At 48.8% G+C, this 18,245-nt stretch overlaps 1 protein-coding gene across 2 annotated transcripts in view; it reads right to left on the reverse strand.

Moving 5' to 3' along the window:
* LOC144610464 (ankyrin-1-like) overlaps window positions 1-18,245 on the reverse strand; it is a 205,171-nt gene that overhangs the window by 28,595 nt on the left and 158,331 nt on the right. For both annotated transcript variants that reach the window (XM_078429192.1, XM_078429191.1), the window contains 2 exons: window positions 12,724-13,249; window positions 8,330-8,723 (listed from right to left, as the gene is read on the reverse strand). In XM_078429192.1, the coding sequence (XP_078285318.1) occupies window positions 8,330-8,723; window positions 12,724-13,249 (920 nt within the window). The remainder of the gene's footprint in view (window positions 1-8,329; window positions 8,724-12,723; window positions 13,250-18,245) is intronic.

The following is an 18,245-nucleotide window of genomic DNA, read 5'->3' on the forward strand; positions in this document are numbered from 1 at the left end:
ACAACTAAAGAGCTGTCCTGAACTACGATCTACCTCATTGGTGACCCTCGGACTAACTTTGATCAGACTTTACTGGCTTTATCTTGTATGTAGCAGTATAGAAATGTTTGAAGAGGAAATGGATATTGGCACAGTAAGGCAGTAACTTGACCACTACAGCACTGCATTGCACAGACTGGGCAGGATGACTGGGTAACTGACTGCTGGTTTATATAGTTCTCAAAAGTGATAGAAGAATTAGGCCATTCGGCCCATCAAGTCTACTCCGCCATTCAATCATGGCTGATCTATCTCTCCCTCCTAACCCCTTTCTCCTGCCTTCTGCCCATAACCTCTGACACCCGTACTAATTAAGAATCTGTCTATCTCTGCCTTAAATATATCCACTGACTTGGCCTCCACAGTCTTCTGTAGCAACGAATTCCACAGATTCACCTCCCTTGTTGGTGAATTTGGTGGATGGGAAAACTGCTAACGGCTTTACCTGCTGGGTTTTCTGCACCACCACACGTCAGATTGAGTTAATTGCCTGCAAAATGCTTTTGGACATCTCGAGAATGTTCTCAACACTGGGGACAAAAGATCGTAAGCTGGAACCTGTCTCAGGAATCACGGACGGCGGATTCACGGCCGCCAGTGACGTCTGCAGGCAAATGCTCCAGTGCCTTTATTCCTGATGTGACTACTTACAGATGGGCAAAGATCAAGTTGTCTATATGCCATAAACACGACTGTAACGCTCAGTGGATTTCCACAAGCCTAAAAATAGGCCCATTAATCTCGCTGAAGAAATGAATGCAGACACAGCACTCGAGTTAGGTGCCAAAGACATCCCATAAACCTGGTGCCGGATAATGGGACCCTGATTCATGCTCTCCACTGTAACTACTGGAACTAGACTCAAAGGGAGCGTCGGTACGAGAGTCTGTCCAGGTTACACCACCAAATGCATTTCCGCCACGCACTGAATTTGAAACAGGCACAGTGGGGTAGTGGTAGAGCTGCTGCCTCACAGCGCCAGAGACACGGGTTCGATCCCGACTACGGGCGCTGTCTGTACAGAGTTTGTACGTTCTCCCCGTGGCCCGCGTGGGTTTTCTCCGGGATCTTTGGTTTCCTCCCGCATTCCAGTGACGTACGTTTGTAGGTTAAATAGGCTTGGTATAAGTGTAAATTGCCCCTCACCAACACCTAGAGACGTGCCGTAGAAAGCATTTTATGGGGAATGCATCCCAGCTTGGTTGGGACCAGCTCCATCCAAGACCGCAAGAAATTGTATAGATTTGTGGATGTAGCCCAGACCATCACAAAAACCAGTATCCCTTCCATTGACTCCATTTACAGTTTACGCTACCTCAGCAAGGTCACCCACCAGCATAAACAAGGACCAGTCTAACCCGACCAATTCCTCCTCCACTCTCCCGCCAGGCAAGACGTACATAAGTTTGAAAACGCACACCTCCAGATTCAGGGACAGTTTCTCCACAGCTTTTATCAGACAACTGAAACATCTTCCCACCAGCTAGGGAACGGTCCTGACCTCCCATCTACCTCATTGGAGACCTTCGAACAATCTTTAATCGGACTTTACCAGTCTTTATCCTGCACTGAATGTCATACCCTTTATCCTGCATCTGTATCTGTACTCTATGCATTATCTGATTGTAATCATGTATTGTCTTTCTCGCCGACTGAATAGTACACCACAAAACGCTTTTCACTGTTCCTTGGAACATCTATATACTAAAACTCTTGTTTGTTTGTTTGTTTGTTTGTTCCTGAACTACAACCAAAACGGTACACGATAGCGCGACAATGTTAGGCCCACCTTACTCACCGTCGTCCCTTTGGTGCTAATGGAAAAAGTTTCATTGAAATCGGTTGTTATATTTTTAAAGTTATTCACATTTTAAAGTTTAAATCTATCTCCTAGGGAGGAAGGGAGGGGGCAGAGGGAGGATAAGGAGGAGTTGAGGGGGATGGAGTGGGGGGAGGGGAAAGGGGGAAGGGAAGGGGGAGGGGGTGGAGGGAGGGGGAGGGGAGGGGAGGAGGGGGAGGGAGCAGGGGGGAGAGGGGGAGGGGATGGGAGGAGAGGGTGCAATGCAGGAGTGGTTTGAGCCCAACGGGTCCACTTGGTCTAGTGTGACAATAAATTAAACTAAACTAAACTTGCCACGGATTGTCGCATCGCTCCCCTCATCTCTACAATCGCTACTTGCCCTCTATTCTGTCAACCTTGAACAGTCTCGGCATGAAACATCATCTGTCCATTTCCTCCTGCAGTTGCTGCCCATTGAGTTCCTCCAGCTCTTTATGATTTGCTCATTTAAACACGGGACTCTGTTTCGGCATTCCATGGGAGTGCCACTGTCAGACACAGGACGTCCTTTCAATGAGGCGTGGAATGAAGGCTTCTCTACCCTCTCGGAAGAAGTAAATATTCCGAGGCACTCTCCCGTAGAACACCACAAGACATCTCACGACATACTGGCAATATTTACTCCTTAATCAACATCACTTGCAGATTATCTGGTCATTAACACATCGCTGTTTATTGGGTTTGCTGTGGACAACTTGGCTTCATTACAAGGTTTAGTTTAGTTTCGAGACACGGCGCGGAAACAGGCCCATCGGCCCACCGAGTCCGCGCCGCCCAGCGATCCCCATTCACTAACACTATCCTACACACACGAGGGACAATTCGCAATTTTACCACACCAATTAACCTACAAACCTGCACGTCTTTGGAGTGTGGGGGGAAACCCGAGCACCCGGAGAAAACCCACGCAGGTCACGGGGAGAACGTACAAACTCCGTACAGGCAAACCGTAGTCAGGATTGAACCCGGGTCCCCAGGATTGCATGGGAACTCCACCGTTGCGCGTCTGTCCCGCCCCAGAAAGCAGTTCCTTGATCTTACGGTGCCTTGGAAAGCAACATAAAACCAAGTCTTCCTTTCTCTGTATATGGCCAGGGCATTTTTTTAAATAGATTTTTTAGATTTAGAGATACAGCGCGGAAACAGGTCCTTCGGCCCACCGAGTCCGCGCTGCCCAGCGATCCCCGCACATTAACACTATCCTACACCCACTAGGGACAATTTTTACATTTTTACCCAGTCAATTAACCTACAAACCTGTACGTCTTTGGAGTGTGGGAGGAAACCGAAGATCTCGGAGAAAACCCACGCAGGTCACGGGGAGAACGTACAAACTCCGTACAGACGGCGCCCGTAGTCAGGATCGAACCTGAGTCTCCGGCGCTGCATTCTCTGTAAGGCAGCAACTCTACCGCTGCGCCACCGTGCCGCATATAGAGATTGTGTTTTGAAACCCCCTATTCATCAATATCAGAGTATGCTAATGCAAGTCTAGTGTGTGTGTGTGTATGGTGATGTCATCAAGCAGAGTCATAGAACAGTATAGGACAGGAACAGGCCCTTCGGCCCACAACGTCTGTGCCGAAAAATGATGCCAAGTTAAACGGACTCATCTGCCTGCACGTGATCGGTGTCCCTCCATTCCATGCATATCCATGAGCGTCTTCAACACCACCTTCGTATCTGCCTCCACCACCATCCCTTCAGAAGCAGCAAATATCTCAGGATCCTGGCCAAACAGTACAACTCAAAAGGGTCTCGACCCGAAACGTCACCCATTCCTTCTGTCCCGAGATGCTGCCTGACCCGCTGAGTGACTCCATCATTTCGCGTCTACCTTCAATTTTAACCAGCGTCTGCAGTTTTCTTCCTGCCACTCTCCTTAAATGGACAAACTAAGGGGCGTTACTTATAGTGATGGGCGATCATTAGAATACTACTCATAGAGCCGTATAGCACGGAAACAGGCCCTTCGGCCCAACCTCATCTTTTTTTTAGATTTTAGATTTTAGATTCTACAGCGCAGAAACAGGCCCTTCGGCCCACCGGGTCCGCGCCGCCCAGCGATCCCCGCACATTAACACTATCCTACACACACACCAGGGACAATTTTTACATTTACCCAGTCAATTAACCGACATATCTGTACGTCTTTTTAGTGTGGGAGGAAACCGAAGATCTCGGAGAAAACCCACGCAGGTCACGGGGAGAACGTACAAACTCCGTACAGACGGCGCCCGTAGTCAGGATCGAACCTGAGTCTCCGGCGCTGCATTCGCTGTAAGGCAGCAACTCTACCGCTGCGCCATCTATGCAAACCAAGGTGGACCCGTTGGGCCCAAACCTCTCCTACATTGGTGCAGCACCCTCTCCTCCCCCCTCCCCCTCCCCCTCTCCCCCACTCCATCCCCCTCAACCCCCCTTATCCTCCCTCCTCCCCCCTCCCCCTCCATTCTCTCCCTCCCCCCTCCCTCCCTAGCAGATAGATTTAAACTTTAAAATGTGAATAACTTAAAAAATATAACACCGATTTCAATGAAACTTCTTCCATTAGCACCAAAGGGATGATGGTGAGTAAGGTGGGCCTGAAATTGTCGCGCTATCATGTACCGTTTTGGCTGTAGTTCAGGAACAAACAAACAAACAAACGAGAGTTTTAGTATATAGATAAGATCACCCCTCAGCCTGGTGCGCTCCAAGGAATAATGTCCTAGTCTGCCCAACCTTTCCCTTTACCTCAGGCCCTTGAATCCTGGCAAATCCTTGTAAAATTCTCCGCACGCTTTCCAGCTTAATGCACTTACCTCTCACAGGATGACCATAATTTAGTTTAGTATAGTTTAGAGATACAGCACGGAAACAGGCCCTTCGGCCCACTGAGTCCATGCCGACCAGCGATCCCCACACATTAACGCTACCTTACACAGACTACGGACAATTTACACTTACACCAAGCCAAATAACCTACAAACCTGGAGTGTGGGAGGAAACCGAAGATCTCGGGGGAAAAACCACGTGGTCCCGGGGAGAACGTGCAAACTCCGTACAGACAGCACCGCCTACCCGGGTCTCAAAAGCAAGCGCTGTATGGCAGTAACTTTACCGCCGCGCTACTGTGCTTCCCCAAGTGAACACAATACTCCAGGTGCGGCCTCACAGACTAGTTTGAGAACCCAAGGACTGTGATTAGCCAAGCCTACAGCTGGGGTGAGAGCACCCAAGGGACATTTTAGCGACGTCTAGTTTAAATTAGAGATACAGCGTGGAGCAGGGTTGTGCCGCGAGATACCGGTCAGGGAGGAGGGAGTGAAGTGCAGCGGGTAGAGCTGCTGTCTTGCAGCGTCAGAGACCCAGGTCCGATCCTGACCACTGGTGTTGTCTGTACGGAGTTTGTACCTTCTCCCCGTGACTACGTGGGTTTTCTCCAGGTGCTCTGGTTTCCTCCCACACTACAAAGACGTACAGGTTTAGAAACATAGAAAATAGGTGCAGGAGTAGGCCATTCGGCCCTTTGAGCCTGCACCGCCATTCAATATGATCATGGCTGATCATCCAACTCAGTATCCCGTACCTGCCTTCTCTCCATACCCCCTGATCCCTTTAGACACAAGGGCCACATCTAACTCCCTCTTAAATATAGCCAATGAACTGGCCTCAACTACCTTCTGTGGCAGAGAATTCCACAGATTCAGCACTCTCTGTGTGAAAAAAAACTTTCTCATCTCGGTCCTAAAAGACTTCCCCCTTATCCATAAACTGTGACCTCTTGTTCTGGACTTCCCCAACATCGGGAACAATCTTCCTGCATCTAGCCTGTCCAACCCCTTAAGAATTTTGTAAGTTTCTATAAGATCCCCCCTCAATCTTCTATGGTTTCTAGGTTGATTGACTTTGGTAAAACAGTCCTTCATGTGTAGGATAGCGCTAGTGTACGGGGTAGTCGCTGGTCGGCGTGGACTCTGTGGGTCCAAAGGGCTTGCTTCTGGACTGTATCTCCAAAGTCTAAACCGATGTAAATGGATGCTCGATGGTCAGCAGACTCACCGGGCTGAAAGGTCTGGTTCCAAGTTGTATGACTCTAATTACCCATCAGGAACTTTGGTTATAGACAATGGACAATAGACAATAGGTGCAGGAGGAGGCCATTCGGCCCTTCGAGCCAGCACCGCCATTCAATGTGATCATGGCTGATCATTCTCAATCAGTACCCCGTTCCTGCCATCTCCCCATACCCCTTGACTCCGCTATCCTTAAGAGCTCTATCCAGCTCTCTCTTGAATGCATTCAGAGAATTGGCCTCCACTGCCTTCTGAGGCAGAGAATTCCACAGATTCACAACTCTCTGACTGAAAAAGTTTTTCCTCATCTCAGTTTTATAAATGGCCTACCCCTTATTCTTAAACAGTGGCCCCTGGTTCTGGACTCCCCCAACATTGGGAACATGTTTCCTGCCTCTAACGTGTCCAACCCCTTAATAATCTTATACGTTTCGATAAGATCTCCTCTCATCCTTCTAAATTCCTGTGTATACAAGTCTAGTCGCTCCAGTCTTTCAACATATGATAGTCCCGCATTCCGGGAATTAACCTAGTAAACCTACGCTGCACGCCCTCAATAGAAAGGTTAATTGGCTTCAGTAAAATTGCCCATTGTCCCTGGTGTGTCGGGTAGCGCTAGTGTACGGGGTGATCGCTGGTCGGCGCGGACCCGGCAAGCCAAAGGGCCTGTTTCCACGCTGTATCTCTGAAGTATGTCAGCCGACGGTTATATCCGGATGCAGCATGTGGTACTGTAGCAGGGAGGGTCAGGCTGCCAGGAGCAGCCCACGTTCCGCCTGTCTCTTTGCCCTTCGCACTCGCTTTGTGCAGGCAACTCCTGATTTGGCCTGGTGCACTTTCCCTGGCCTTCACTCAATCTATTAATGTCTCAGACTGGCTGTCACCAGCTCACCTTTTAAAATAAACGAACTGTGATGCTCAGCAAACTCCAGACTAGTTTAGTTTCCTTTAGTTTGGTTTAGAGACACAGCGGGGAAACGGGCCACTTCTGCCGACCATCGACCATCGACCATCGACCGACCGCACACTAACACTATCCTACGCACACTAGGGACAATTCACCTTCATACCAAGCCAATTAACCTACAGACCTGTACGTCTTTGGAGTGTGGGAGGAAACCGAAGATCTCAGAGAGAACCCACGCAGGTCACGGGGAGAACGTACAAACGATGTACAGACAGCGCTGGTAGTCAGGATCAAACCCGGGTGTCTGGCGTCTGTGAGGCAACAACTCTACCACTTTACAGCCCCCGAGATGAGAAAGTTTTTTGTTTTTCTTCACACAGAGAGTGGTGAATCTTTGGAATTCTCTGCCACAGAAGGTAGTTGAGGCCAGTTCATTGGCTATATTTAAGAGGGAGTTAGATGTGGCCCTTGTGGCTAAAGGGATCAGGGGGTATGGAGAGAAGGCAGGTACGGGATACTGAGTTGGATGATCAGCCATGATCATATTGAATGGCGGTGCAGGCTCGAAGGGCCGAATGGCCTACTCCTGCATCTATTTTCTAAGTTTCTATGTTTCTATGTTTACAGCAGCTCATATCACTCATATCAGGGACTCGATTCTGACTGATGGGGTTGAGAGGGATAGATCAGCCATGGTTGAATGGTGGAGTAGACTTGATGGGCTGAATGGCCTATTTCTGCTCCTAGAACCTATGAACAGGAACACAAACTAGTGAACGGGTGATTGTTGGTTGGCAGGGACTCTGTGGGCCGAAGGGCCTTGGTCCACGCTGTATCGCTAAATAAGACTGGGGCCCCAGTGAGTGGATGGAGCGTGGTACACATCACTTGGTGAGCCAGAAGCACAACAACAAAAAAACCAAGAAATTGCTATTCGGAATAGGCGGAAAGTGGATGATAGGAGTTTTACTATTCAGGGAGTTGTTTCCCCTATTCTCCCTGTTCAGTTTTGGACAAGTTTATCCGATGGTCAAAGACTAAGTAAAAGAGATCTCACAAAGATGGACACAAAACGCTGGAGTAAACTCAGGCAGCATCTCTGGCGAGAAGGAACAGGTGACATTTCGGGTCGAGACCCTTCTTCAGACTGAGAGTCAGCGGAGAGGGAAACGAGAGATGTGGAGAAGGTACAAAGAAGAACCCATCTACGAGGGGTCCAACAATGAACCATTGTACATTCTCCTGAGCATCGTCTGCTTTGATCTGTCCTTTTCACACCTGACAAGTTCTTTGTACCCTTCCATACGCTTCCGACACCTATTCCTTTTCTCCAGGGACGCTGCCCGACCCACTGAGTTACTCCAGCTTTTTATAGACAATAGACAATAGGTGCAGGAGTAGGCCATTCGGCCCTTCGATTTTGTGCCTGTCTTCAGTGTAAACTGGCATCTGCACTTCCTCCCTGCACATGAAAGACCTGCTCACCTCCTCGCTCGAGTCCACCACCTCCTCTTCCACGGTTATCCAGCTGCTTCGCGGGTCAACGTCGCGGTGGAGGGCCGAGCCACCAGGGGCGTGACAGAGGGGCCCTTCCAAATCCTTCAGATGGCGGTAGGGGAGAGGCTGCTGCTGCCCCCTGCTGTCCAGCGACTGCACCAGCCGCTCCTCGGTCTGCAGGCCCCGCGGACTCTGCTTGGCGATGTTGGACAAGCTCTCGGCAGGCCACTGCTTCAGCACCTCGGCCCAGGCTTCCTTCTGCGACGCGATGAAGCCCGGCTTCCACGGCTCAGCCTTCACTGAGGCCCCATCGAACTCGGGGACCCTTCCCCTCTCCTCCTGGACCGTCAGGTAGGACACGATGTAAGGTACTGCCTGGGACCTTGCAGAAACACAACATTTGGTACAAAATTAGCTTCTCTCTGGAGGCAAACAGGCAGGGCATCTTGCACATGGATAGACACAAGAAGCTGGAGTAACTCAGCGGGACAGGCAGCATCTCTGGAGAGACGTCGCGGGTCGACAGTTGGGTGACGGTTCCTTCAGACCTGAAACGTCACCCATTCCTTCTCTCCAGAGATGCTGCCTGTCCCGCTGAGTTACTCCACCTCTTTGTGGCTATCTTTGGTTTAAACCGGCATCTGCAGTTCCTTCCTACAAATGGTACTGAATTTCAAAGAGCCATTTCATAAAGAAGTACGCCGTGACGGCCTAATTCTTCTCCTAGCACCTATGAACTCACGAAAGACAAAGAGGGCGATTTCAGGAGCTTCGTCCTTTCGTACCCTGGAGACAGGGCTTGATGTACCTTGGATACGAAGTTCCTCCAGTGCATCCACTCACAGTAAAGTTCCTGATGGGTAAGTGGAGTCAATCAACTTGGAATCAGACCCTTTGGCCCATCGAGTCTGTGCTGACCATCAGGTATCCATTTACATCAGTTTACACGTCAGACTTTAGAGCTACACCGAGGAAACAGGCCCCTCGGCCCATCGAGTCCGTGCCGACCAGCGATCCCCCCATACATTAGCGCTACCGTGCTTACTTGGGACAGTTTTAACAAAGCCAATTATCCTACAAGCCTGTACGTCTTTGGGGCCTGGGAGGAAACCGGAGCACCGGCCATAGGGAGAAATACAAACTCCGTACAGACAGCACTCGTAGTCAGGATCGAACCTGGGACTAGGACACTGTGAGGTGGCAACTCTACCACTGTGCCACTGGGCCGCCCCTGCTGGTCAGCACAGACTCAGTGGGCCAAAGGGCCTGCTTCCATGCTGTATGACCTTGATTGTCCATCAGGGGTTTAACTGGGACTGAATGTACTGAAGGAACTTGGAACCGAATCTGCCTGAACTCTCCATGTGGCTCATCATCCTGCAGTGACTCTGACACCAATCTGTCCCCTATAGCCTGGTTTGCCATTCAGACCATAAGACCTAGGAGCAGTGTTAGGCCATTTGGCCCATTCGATCATGGCTGATCTATTTTTCCCCCTCAGCTGAACAAATCTTCAGGTCTCTTCACTTGCCTGCCTGCTTCCCCTCTAGCCATTACTCCCCCATCAACCAAAAAGGATGAGAGGGGATCTTATCGAAACATAAGATTATTAAGGGGTTGGACACGTTAGAGGCAGGAAACATGTTCCCAATGTTGGGGGAGTCCAGTAACCAGGGGCCACAGTTTAAGAATAAGTGGGAGGCCATTTAGAACGGAGATGAGGAAAAACTTTTTCAGTCAGAGAGTTGTAAATCTGTGGAATTCACTTGTATATGCAGTGACTCTGCCACCAAACTTTTCGGGGGTAGAGTATTTCACTTTCCTCTGATGGCAAAAATATTCTCCTCAACTCCCTCTTCAATGGATGACTCCCTATGTGAATCTAGACCCCTAGTCTCGATTCCCCAACGGAGCTCGTGGTCGGAATAAACACTTTGCATTCATTCTATGAAACCCCCTCAGAGCTAGTTTAAGAGATACAGCATGGAGACAGGCTCGAGTCCACACTGACCATCGATCACGCATTCGCACCAGTTCTCTGTTATCCCACTTTCTCATTCACTCCCTGCACACGAGGGGCAATTTCACACAGGTGAATTTACCTACAAACTCAAGTGTCGTGAGGACGTGGGAGGAAAATTCAAAAATGCATTCAAGAGAGAGCTAGATGGAGCTCTTAAAGATAGCGGAGTCAGGGGGTATGGGGAGAAGGCAGGAACGGGGTACTGATTGAGAATGATCAGCCATGATCACATTGACTGGCGGTGCTGGCTCGAAGGGCCGAATGGCCTCCTCCTGCACCTATTGTCTATTGAAAACGGAGCATCTGGGGGAAACGCACAGGGTGACAGGGGTAACGTGCAAACTCCACATAGACAGTAGCCGAGGTCAGGATTGAATCAGGTCTCTGGCATTGTGTGGTAGCACCTCTACCAGCTGCACCACTCTATTGCCCCAATGAATCTTGCATATTACACGATTAATCTTTCGAAACTCCAAACAATCTTCTCAACTCCAAAGAGTGTAGGTCCAATTTGTTTAATTTAGTTTAGTTTAGCAAAACAGTGTGGAACTAGGCCCTTCGGCCCACTGAGGCCACATCGACCAGCAATCACCAGTACACCAGTTCTATCCTACACAAGGGACAATTTACAGAGGCCAATTAGCCAATAGACAATAGGTACAGGAGGAGGCCATTCGGCCCTTCGAGCCAGCACCACCATTCAATGTGATCATGGCTGATCATCCACAATCAGCACCCCGCTCCTGCCTTCTCCCCATACCCCCTGACTCTGCTATCCTTAAGAGCTCTATCTAGCTCTCTCTTGAATGCATTCAGAGAATTGGCCTCCACTGCCTTCTGAGGCAGAGAATTCCACAGATTTACAACTCTCTGACTGAAAAGGTTTTTACTCATCTCCGTTCTAAATGGCCCACCCCTTATTCTTAAACTGTGGACCCTGGTTCTGGACTCCCCCAACATTGGGAACATGTTTCCTGCCTCTAACGTGCCCAACCCCTTAATAATCTTATATGTTTCGATAAGAAACCCGCTCATCCTTCTAAATTCCAGTGTATACAAGCCTAGTCGCTCCAGTCTTTCAACATACGACAGTCCTGCCATTCCGAGAATTAACCTGGTAAACCTACGCTGCACGCCCTCTATAGCAAGAATATCCTGCACGTCCGTGGTATGTGGGAACAAACTGGATCAATAGACAATAGACAATAGGTGCAGGAGTAGGCCATTCAGCCCTTCGAGCCAGCACCGCCATTCAATGCGATCATGGCTGATCACTCTCAATCAGTACCCCGTTCCTGCCTTCTCCCCATACCCCCTCACTCCGCTATCCTTAAGAGCTCTATCCAGCTCTCTCTTGAAAGCATCCAACGAACTGGCCTCCACTGCCCTCTGAGGCAGAGAATTCCACACCTTCACCACTCTCTGACTGAAAAAGTTCTTCCTCATCTCCGTTCTAAATGGCCTACCCCTTATTCTCAAACTGTGGCCCCTTGTTCTGGACTCCCCCAACATTGGGAACATGTTATCTGCCTCTAATGTGTCCAATCCCCTAATTATCTTATATGTTTCAATAAGATCCCCCCTCATCCTTCTAAATTCCAGTGTATACAAGCCCAATCGCTCCAGCCTTTCAACATACGACAGTCCCGCCATTCCGGGAATTAACCTAGTGAACCTACGCTGCACGCCCTCCATAGCAAGAACATCCTTCTTCAAATTTGGAGACCAAAACTGCACACAGTACTCCAGGTGCGGTCTCAGGGATCGCCTGGAAAAATCCTAATAGAGTCTCAGGGAGAACGTACAAACTCCATACGGACAACACCCATTGTCAGGATCGAACCTGAGTCTATAGAGTTGTAAGGCAGCAACTCTAGATGGCCAATAAGATCACCTTTTCATCATGGGAAGTCAATATTTCACACGGGCTTCGAAGTGAAGTTCCTCATCATCATTTCTCCATTACTGCATCGTTGAAGTTCTAATGACCCAAAGTGATGGAGTCACAGTGTGGAAACAGGGCCTTCAGCCCAGCTTGCCCACAGCGGCCAACATGACCCAGCTGCACCAGTCCCACCTGCCCGCGTTTGGAACATATCCCTCCAAACCTGTCCTCTCCATGTACCTGTCTAGCTGTCTGAGTCATAATCTTCCCATCTTTTAGTTCAACATTCCCCAATGTGGTTTGAAGTCAACTTTTTAAAAATATCATAAACTTAACCCACAAATTTGTATCTTCAACTATCTAGTTGGGATAGTCCCTGCCTCAACTATCTCGCCTAGCAGCTCGTTCCATACACCCACCGCCCTTTGTGTGAAAAAGTTACCCCTCAGATGCCAAAGTAAGGAGCCCATTTACCTTTCCGCACTCAGGTCAGGCTGCTTGGCGTCTGAGGTGGCTCGTCTCAAGGCGGGTGACCCTGCCCATCTCTCGTGTGCTTCCTGCTGCCCTGAAATCACAGAAATGCCATTCTCTGTATTCACCTCCTCTGCCATCTTGGTTGGAGTCTCTCCTTCTGCCATCTCTGACCTTTTGCCCTCTGACCTCTGATCTCCGACACTGTCGAGCATATCTACCAGCCCGTTGATGGCGTCTGCATCCTCCTCATTGAGGTTCAAGGAACTCAGTGCTTCAGCCTGGAATGACTCATCGGCCCTGCTGTAGTCCAGCGAGGAGTCTTCTGCGACCACCAGGGGCGGCTTGCCGCCCGACGACCACACATTGACATCGGATATCTCCAAGAGGGAATCGTTGTCAGCGCGTGCATGGGGGTTAACGTCCAGGCTGGTGACATCATTCCAGAACTGGTCAGCTTGAAGCGGAGATGGCATCGTGTACTGCAGCGAAGCAGGAGATAGCATCTCATCCTGCACTGTGGTGAAACCTGCACAAGCACAGAGCACACTTGCAGAAGCCATACCTGCAATAACTGAGTAAACTAGCAGAGAGGGGAGGGGGGGGGGGGGGGGGGGGGGGGGAGGGGAAATGGACCGCAAAGCCCTCCAGTACTGTCCGGCCTTATCAGGGCGGTTGCAAAATTTAATCAGTTCTGGAACTATCTTTGGGCAATAAGTTGGCCGTTGGTTTCTGATTTCCAACCAAAGTAGAAAACACAAATGTGTACGAAGGAACTGCAGATGCTGAGTGTTCACTAAAGAAGGCAGACACAAAATGCTGGAGTATCTCAGCGGGACAGGCAGCGTCCCTGGAGAGAGGGAATGGGCGGCGTTGCTGGTCGAGACCCTTCTTCAGACTGAGGACTCAGGCTGAAGAAGGGTCTCGACCCGAAACGTCACCCATTCCTTCTCTCCAGAGACACTGCCTGTCCTGCCGAGTTACTCCAGCATTTTGTGTCGGCCTTCAGTGGAAAATACTAATTATGGAGACACAATGAACCGCAGATGCTGGAATCCTGAGTAAAGCAAAAAATGAGCAGAAAGGGACTGCAGATGCTGGCCGTTTTTTCCCACTGACGTATTGTCTTTCCGCTGACTGGTTAGCACGCAACAAAAGCTTTTCACTGGACCTCGGTGCACGGGACAATAAACCAAACTGAACTGAAACTGAAACTTTTATTTGTCTGTCTATTCTGCCACATCCAAAACTAAATCCCTTCAATTATTCTATTTGTAAATCCAGCCGCATAAATAACCTGAGGCAAACGGCTCATAGTATTTGTTGCTCATCATTAAGGGGTTGGACACGCTAGAGGCAGGAAACATGTTCCTAATGCTGGGGGAGTCCAGAACAAGGGGCCACAGTTTAAGAATAAGGGGTAGGCCATTTAGAACGGAGATGAGGAAAAACTTTTTCAGTCAGAGAGTTGTGAATCTGTGGAATTCTCTGCCTCAGAAGGCAGTGGAGGCCAATTCTCTGGATGCCTTCAAGAGAGAGCTAGATAGAGCTCTTAATGATAGTGGAGTCAGGGGTTATGGGGAGAAGGCAGGAACGGGGTACTGATTGTGAATGATCAGCCATGATCACATTGAATGGCGGTGCTGGCTCGAAGGGCCGAATGGCCTCCTCCTGCACCTATTGTCTATTGTCTATTGTCCTAGTGTCCTATTGTCTATTGTCCTATTGTCTATTGTCTATTGTCTATTGTCTAACCTATCCACGTACCTATCTTGCACTAAGCATCATCATACCCATTATCCTGAATCAGTACACTGTGGACAGCTTGATTGTATCGTCTTGTACAGTCTTTTCACTGACTAGATAGCACGCAACAAAAGAGCTTTCTACTGTACCTCGGTACACGTGACAGTAAACTAAACTAAAAAAAAATGTTCTGCTTAGATGCTGCCTGACCCACTGAGTTACTCCGGCGCTTTGTGTCTTCTTTTGTAAACCAGCATCTGTAGTTCCTTGTATCCCTCTGTCTCATTCTGGGGGGTGGGCAGTTGGTTCAGTGAAACCTAATCGGCCGTATCTCAAGCCCAAAGATGGTTGATTGTGTGAAGGAACACTCCTCACAGCCCAATTCATTGAACGTTTTAGCAAGTCGAAAGTCCACCAATTCATAGTGAGAGTTGACACTGGGAAACACTGGATCCGTTTCCGAGTGTCCGCATTCCACTTCAGACTTGGCTTGTGTGGGGCTTTCAATCGTCAGCTTTGCTGAAGCATCGAATTAAGAACCAGAATCACCTGTAAAAACTGCAACTCTGTTAACAAAACAGGACAAGGAAAATTCAGCGATCAAAAGCACTTTAGTCGGCTCGCAAGGCGACCAAGCGACGCTTTAGCGATCGGATGCAATTCCACAAGAATCGAGATAATTATATTAGGCGGGGAATTCCAGACTTCAGCAAAATTGAGGCTCCTTTCTTGTTTTCTGGAGCTGTTACTGGACCATCAAGTCCTGATCACTGCGGCCCATCGCCCCAGAGTCACTGGAATTAACAGCTTGCACAAGCTGATTAAAAAAATCCATACCATTAAAAGTGAGAAAACATGACAAAATGCAAACATACCCAGACGTTAATATTAAGCAAAGAGCCTTTTGGGATTTATTTTTCTCCTTGCAGAAATACATTTCTAACGCTTGTGAATCTCCCTGCCCTTGGGAAGGGCAGGAACATTCACTAAGCTGCATGGTTACATGCGCTGCCAGAAAGAAATACAGACCGTCGTACAAAGCAAACATGACCACAAAACTTATAATTGCTGTTAATTAAAGTATTGCGCTGGGAAATATGGTATCGTCTTACACCTCTGTGTGTACAATCTATAGGAGATGGTGGATTGTATTCATCAGGCTACGGAGAAGAGGAGCAACCAGTTCCTTTTGCCCCAATTATTTAGTATCAGGTTCTGAGAGTAAGCTTCACACCATGGATTTGCAGAGGGGAGATCAGAGACCAAACTCTCAGCACTGTTTAAGAGGGAGGGCATGGCCAGTGATCTGATGGCTAAGTGGTTACTGCCATGATAATGGAAATGATGACTGATAGAGACAATAGCGATAAGCTTGAATGTTAAAAAAAAAACATGATTGTGAATGATCATCAAAGATACAGAAAGGGAAAGTTCATGGGATCACAGAGTATGGAAACAGGCCCTTCGGCCCACCGGGTCTATGCTGACAATCAAATGCTTTAGACTTCAGAGATACAGCGGGGAAACAGGCCCTTCGGCCCACCGAACCTGTGCTGACCAGCGATCACTCCGTACACTAGCACTATCCAACGCACTAGGTTCAATTGACAATTTTTTACCGTAGTCAATTAAGTTATAAACTTGTACATCTTTTTGGAGTGTGGGAGGAAACCGGAGCACATGTGGTCACAGGGAGAACGTACAAACTCCGTGCAGACAGCACTCATAGTCAGGATCGAACCCGGGTCTCTGGCGCTGTGAGGCAACTACTCTACCGCTGAACTATCGTTACTGCTGTTATCACCCATTAACACTGACCAGCGATCCTGGCACACCAACATTACCCTACATACACTAGTGACAATTTACCTTTATACCGAGCCAATTAACCCACCAACCTGTCTGTCGTGGGAAGAAACTGAAGATATCGGAGAAAACCCCCTACAGGTCACGGGGAGAACTCGTGACTCCAAAGACTCCAAAGACGTACAGGTATGTAGGTTAATTGGCTGGGTAAATGTAAAAAATTGTCCCTAGTGGGTGTAGGATAGTGTTAATGTACAGGGATCGCTGGGCGGCACGGACTTGGTGGGCCGAAAAGGCCTGTTTCCGGCTGTATATATATCATACAGTGGAAGTTTTGTTGCCTCCATCACAGTGAGGGGGTGTTTGGAGTCACTGTGATGGACGTTTGTGTTGGGGTCGTGTGTCTTGTGTTCTTTTTTGTATGACTGCTATGTAGTTTCGTTCGGTACCTTGGTACCGAATGACAAATAAAGCTCTGTTATACTGTTATACTGTTATATGATATGATATCCTTGTGTCCCTCGGACTATCCTTGTTCGGACTTTGCTGGATTTACCTTGCTCTAAACAATATTCCTTTATCATGTATCTGTACACTGTAAATGGCTCAATTGTAATCATGTATCGCCTTTCTGCTGACACAACAAAAGCTTTTCACTGAACCTCGGGGGGGTACACGCGACAATTAACTAAACTGTTCAACTGTTCAACGTACAAACTCCGTACAGACAGACAGAACCCGTAGTCAGGATTGAACCCGGGTCTCTGGCGCTGTGAGGCAGCAACTCTACCGCTGCTCCATCTTTTCTTGCTTCTAGTTCCCTGCACCCAGCTCCACCCTCCAAGCGGTCTGAATGTTCTCTGTTCTACATATCAGTTAAACATCCCCAAACTGGCAGTGCAATGAAGAGTGGGAATGTACTAATCCCCTACTCCGAAGCGTAAAGTGAACCTTAGGACCTTGGCTGCCATTACTACTTCCAGCAGGAGCTGTTGTGGTGGGAGATGGTCACATTGGGAATCCACTTTCCAAAGTCACAACCTCCTCACGTGTAGGAAGGAATCGCGGATGCTGGTTTTACACCGAATATGCTGGAGTAACTCAGCGGGGCGGGTAGCGTCTCGGGAGAGAAGGAATGGGCGGCGTTTCGGGTCGAGTCTGAAGTGGGGTCTCGACCCGAAACGTCACCCATTCCTCCTCTCCAGAGATGCCGCCCGACCCGCTGAGTTACTCCGGCATTTTGTGTCGATCCACGACTTCTTGCCCAGGTCATTTGGATGCGTTAAAGGCTGAGTAATCAGTGTGCTGGAGGTCCTGGAGAAGCCTTAGGAGCAAACGTGAGGCCAAGACTTCATCAGTTGAAGAGCGTCGTGCCTGACCTCAAGCTGCCTTTCTCAGCAGTGTAACAGGACATGCCAGGTATAAGTGTGCCCAGATCAAGGTTCCACAGCTGCAAAACCACTTGGGTTACAATTATAGATGTTCATCTGCAGTAAGTGCACTCCCCCCCTTGTTTCTGAGTGTGTGGTTTGGACTGCATTGGGCGCGCTGAGTATTGACCTTACAGTCTGCATTGATCAAAGGTGCAAGAAATAGGAGAAATATTGTCATCAGCATGAGTAAGTATTTACCAGAAGCTCTTGGTTTCTCGAGCTTACAATAGACAATAGACAATAGATGCAGGAGGAGGCCATTCGGCCCTTCGAGCCAGCACCGCCATTCAATGTGATCATGGCTGATCATTCTCAATCAGTACCCCGTTCCTGCCTTCTCCCCATACCCCCTGACTCCGCTATCCTTAAGAGCTCCATGTAGCTCTCTCTTGAATGCATTTTTGAATTCTGGCCTTCCATCACAGTGAGGAGGGGACCGGAGGAGACTCACTGTGATGGATGTTTTTTTTTGTTGTTGTGTGTTTTGTGTTGGTTGGGGTTGTGTTATTGCTTATTTTATTGCTCTTATTGTTGGACTGT

The sequence above is a fragment of the Rhinoraja longicauda genome, chromosome 36 (genome assembly GCF_053455715.1).
Source record: "Rhinoraja longicauda isolate Sanriku21f chromosome 36, sRhiLon1.1, whole genome shotgun sequence".
In the NCBI taxonomy this organism is placed as follows: Eukaryota; Metazoa; Chordata; class Chondrichthyes; order Rajiformes; family Arhynchobatidae; genus Rhinoraja; species Rhinoraja longicauda.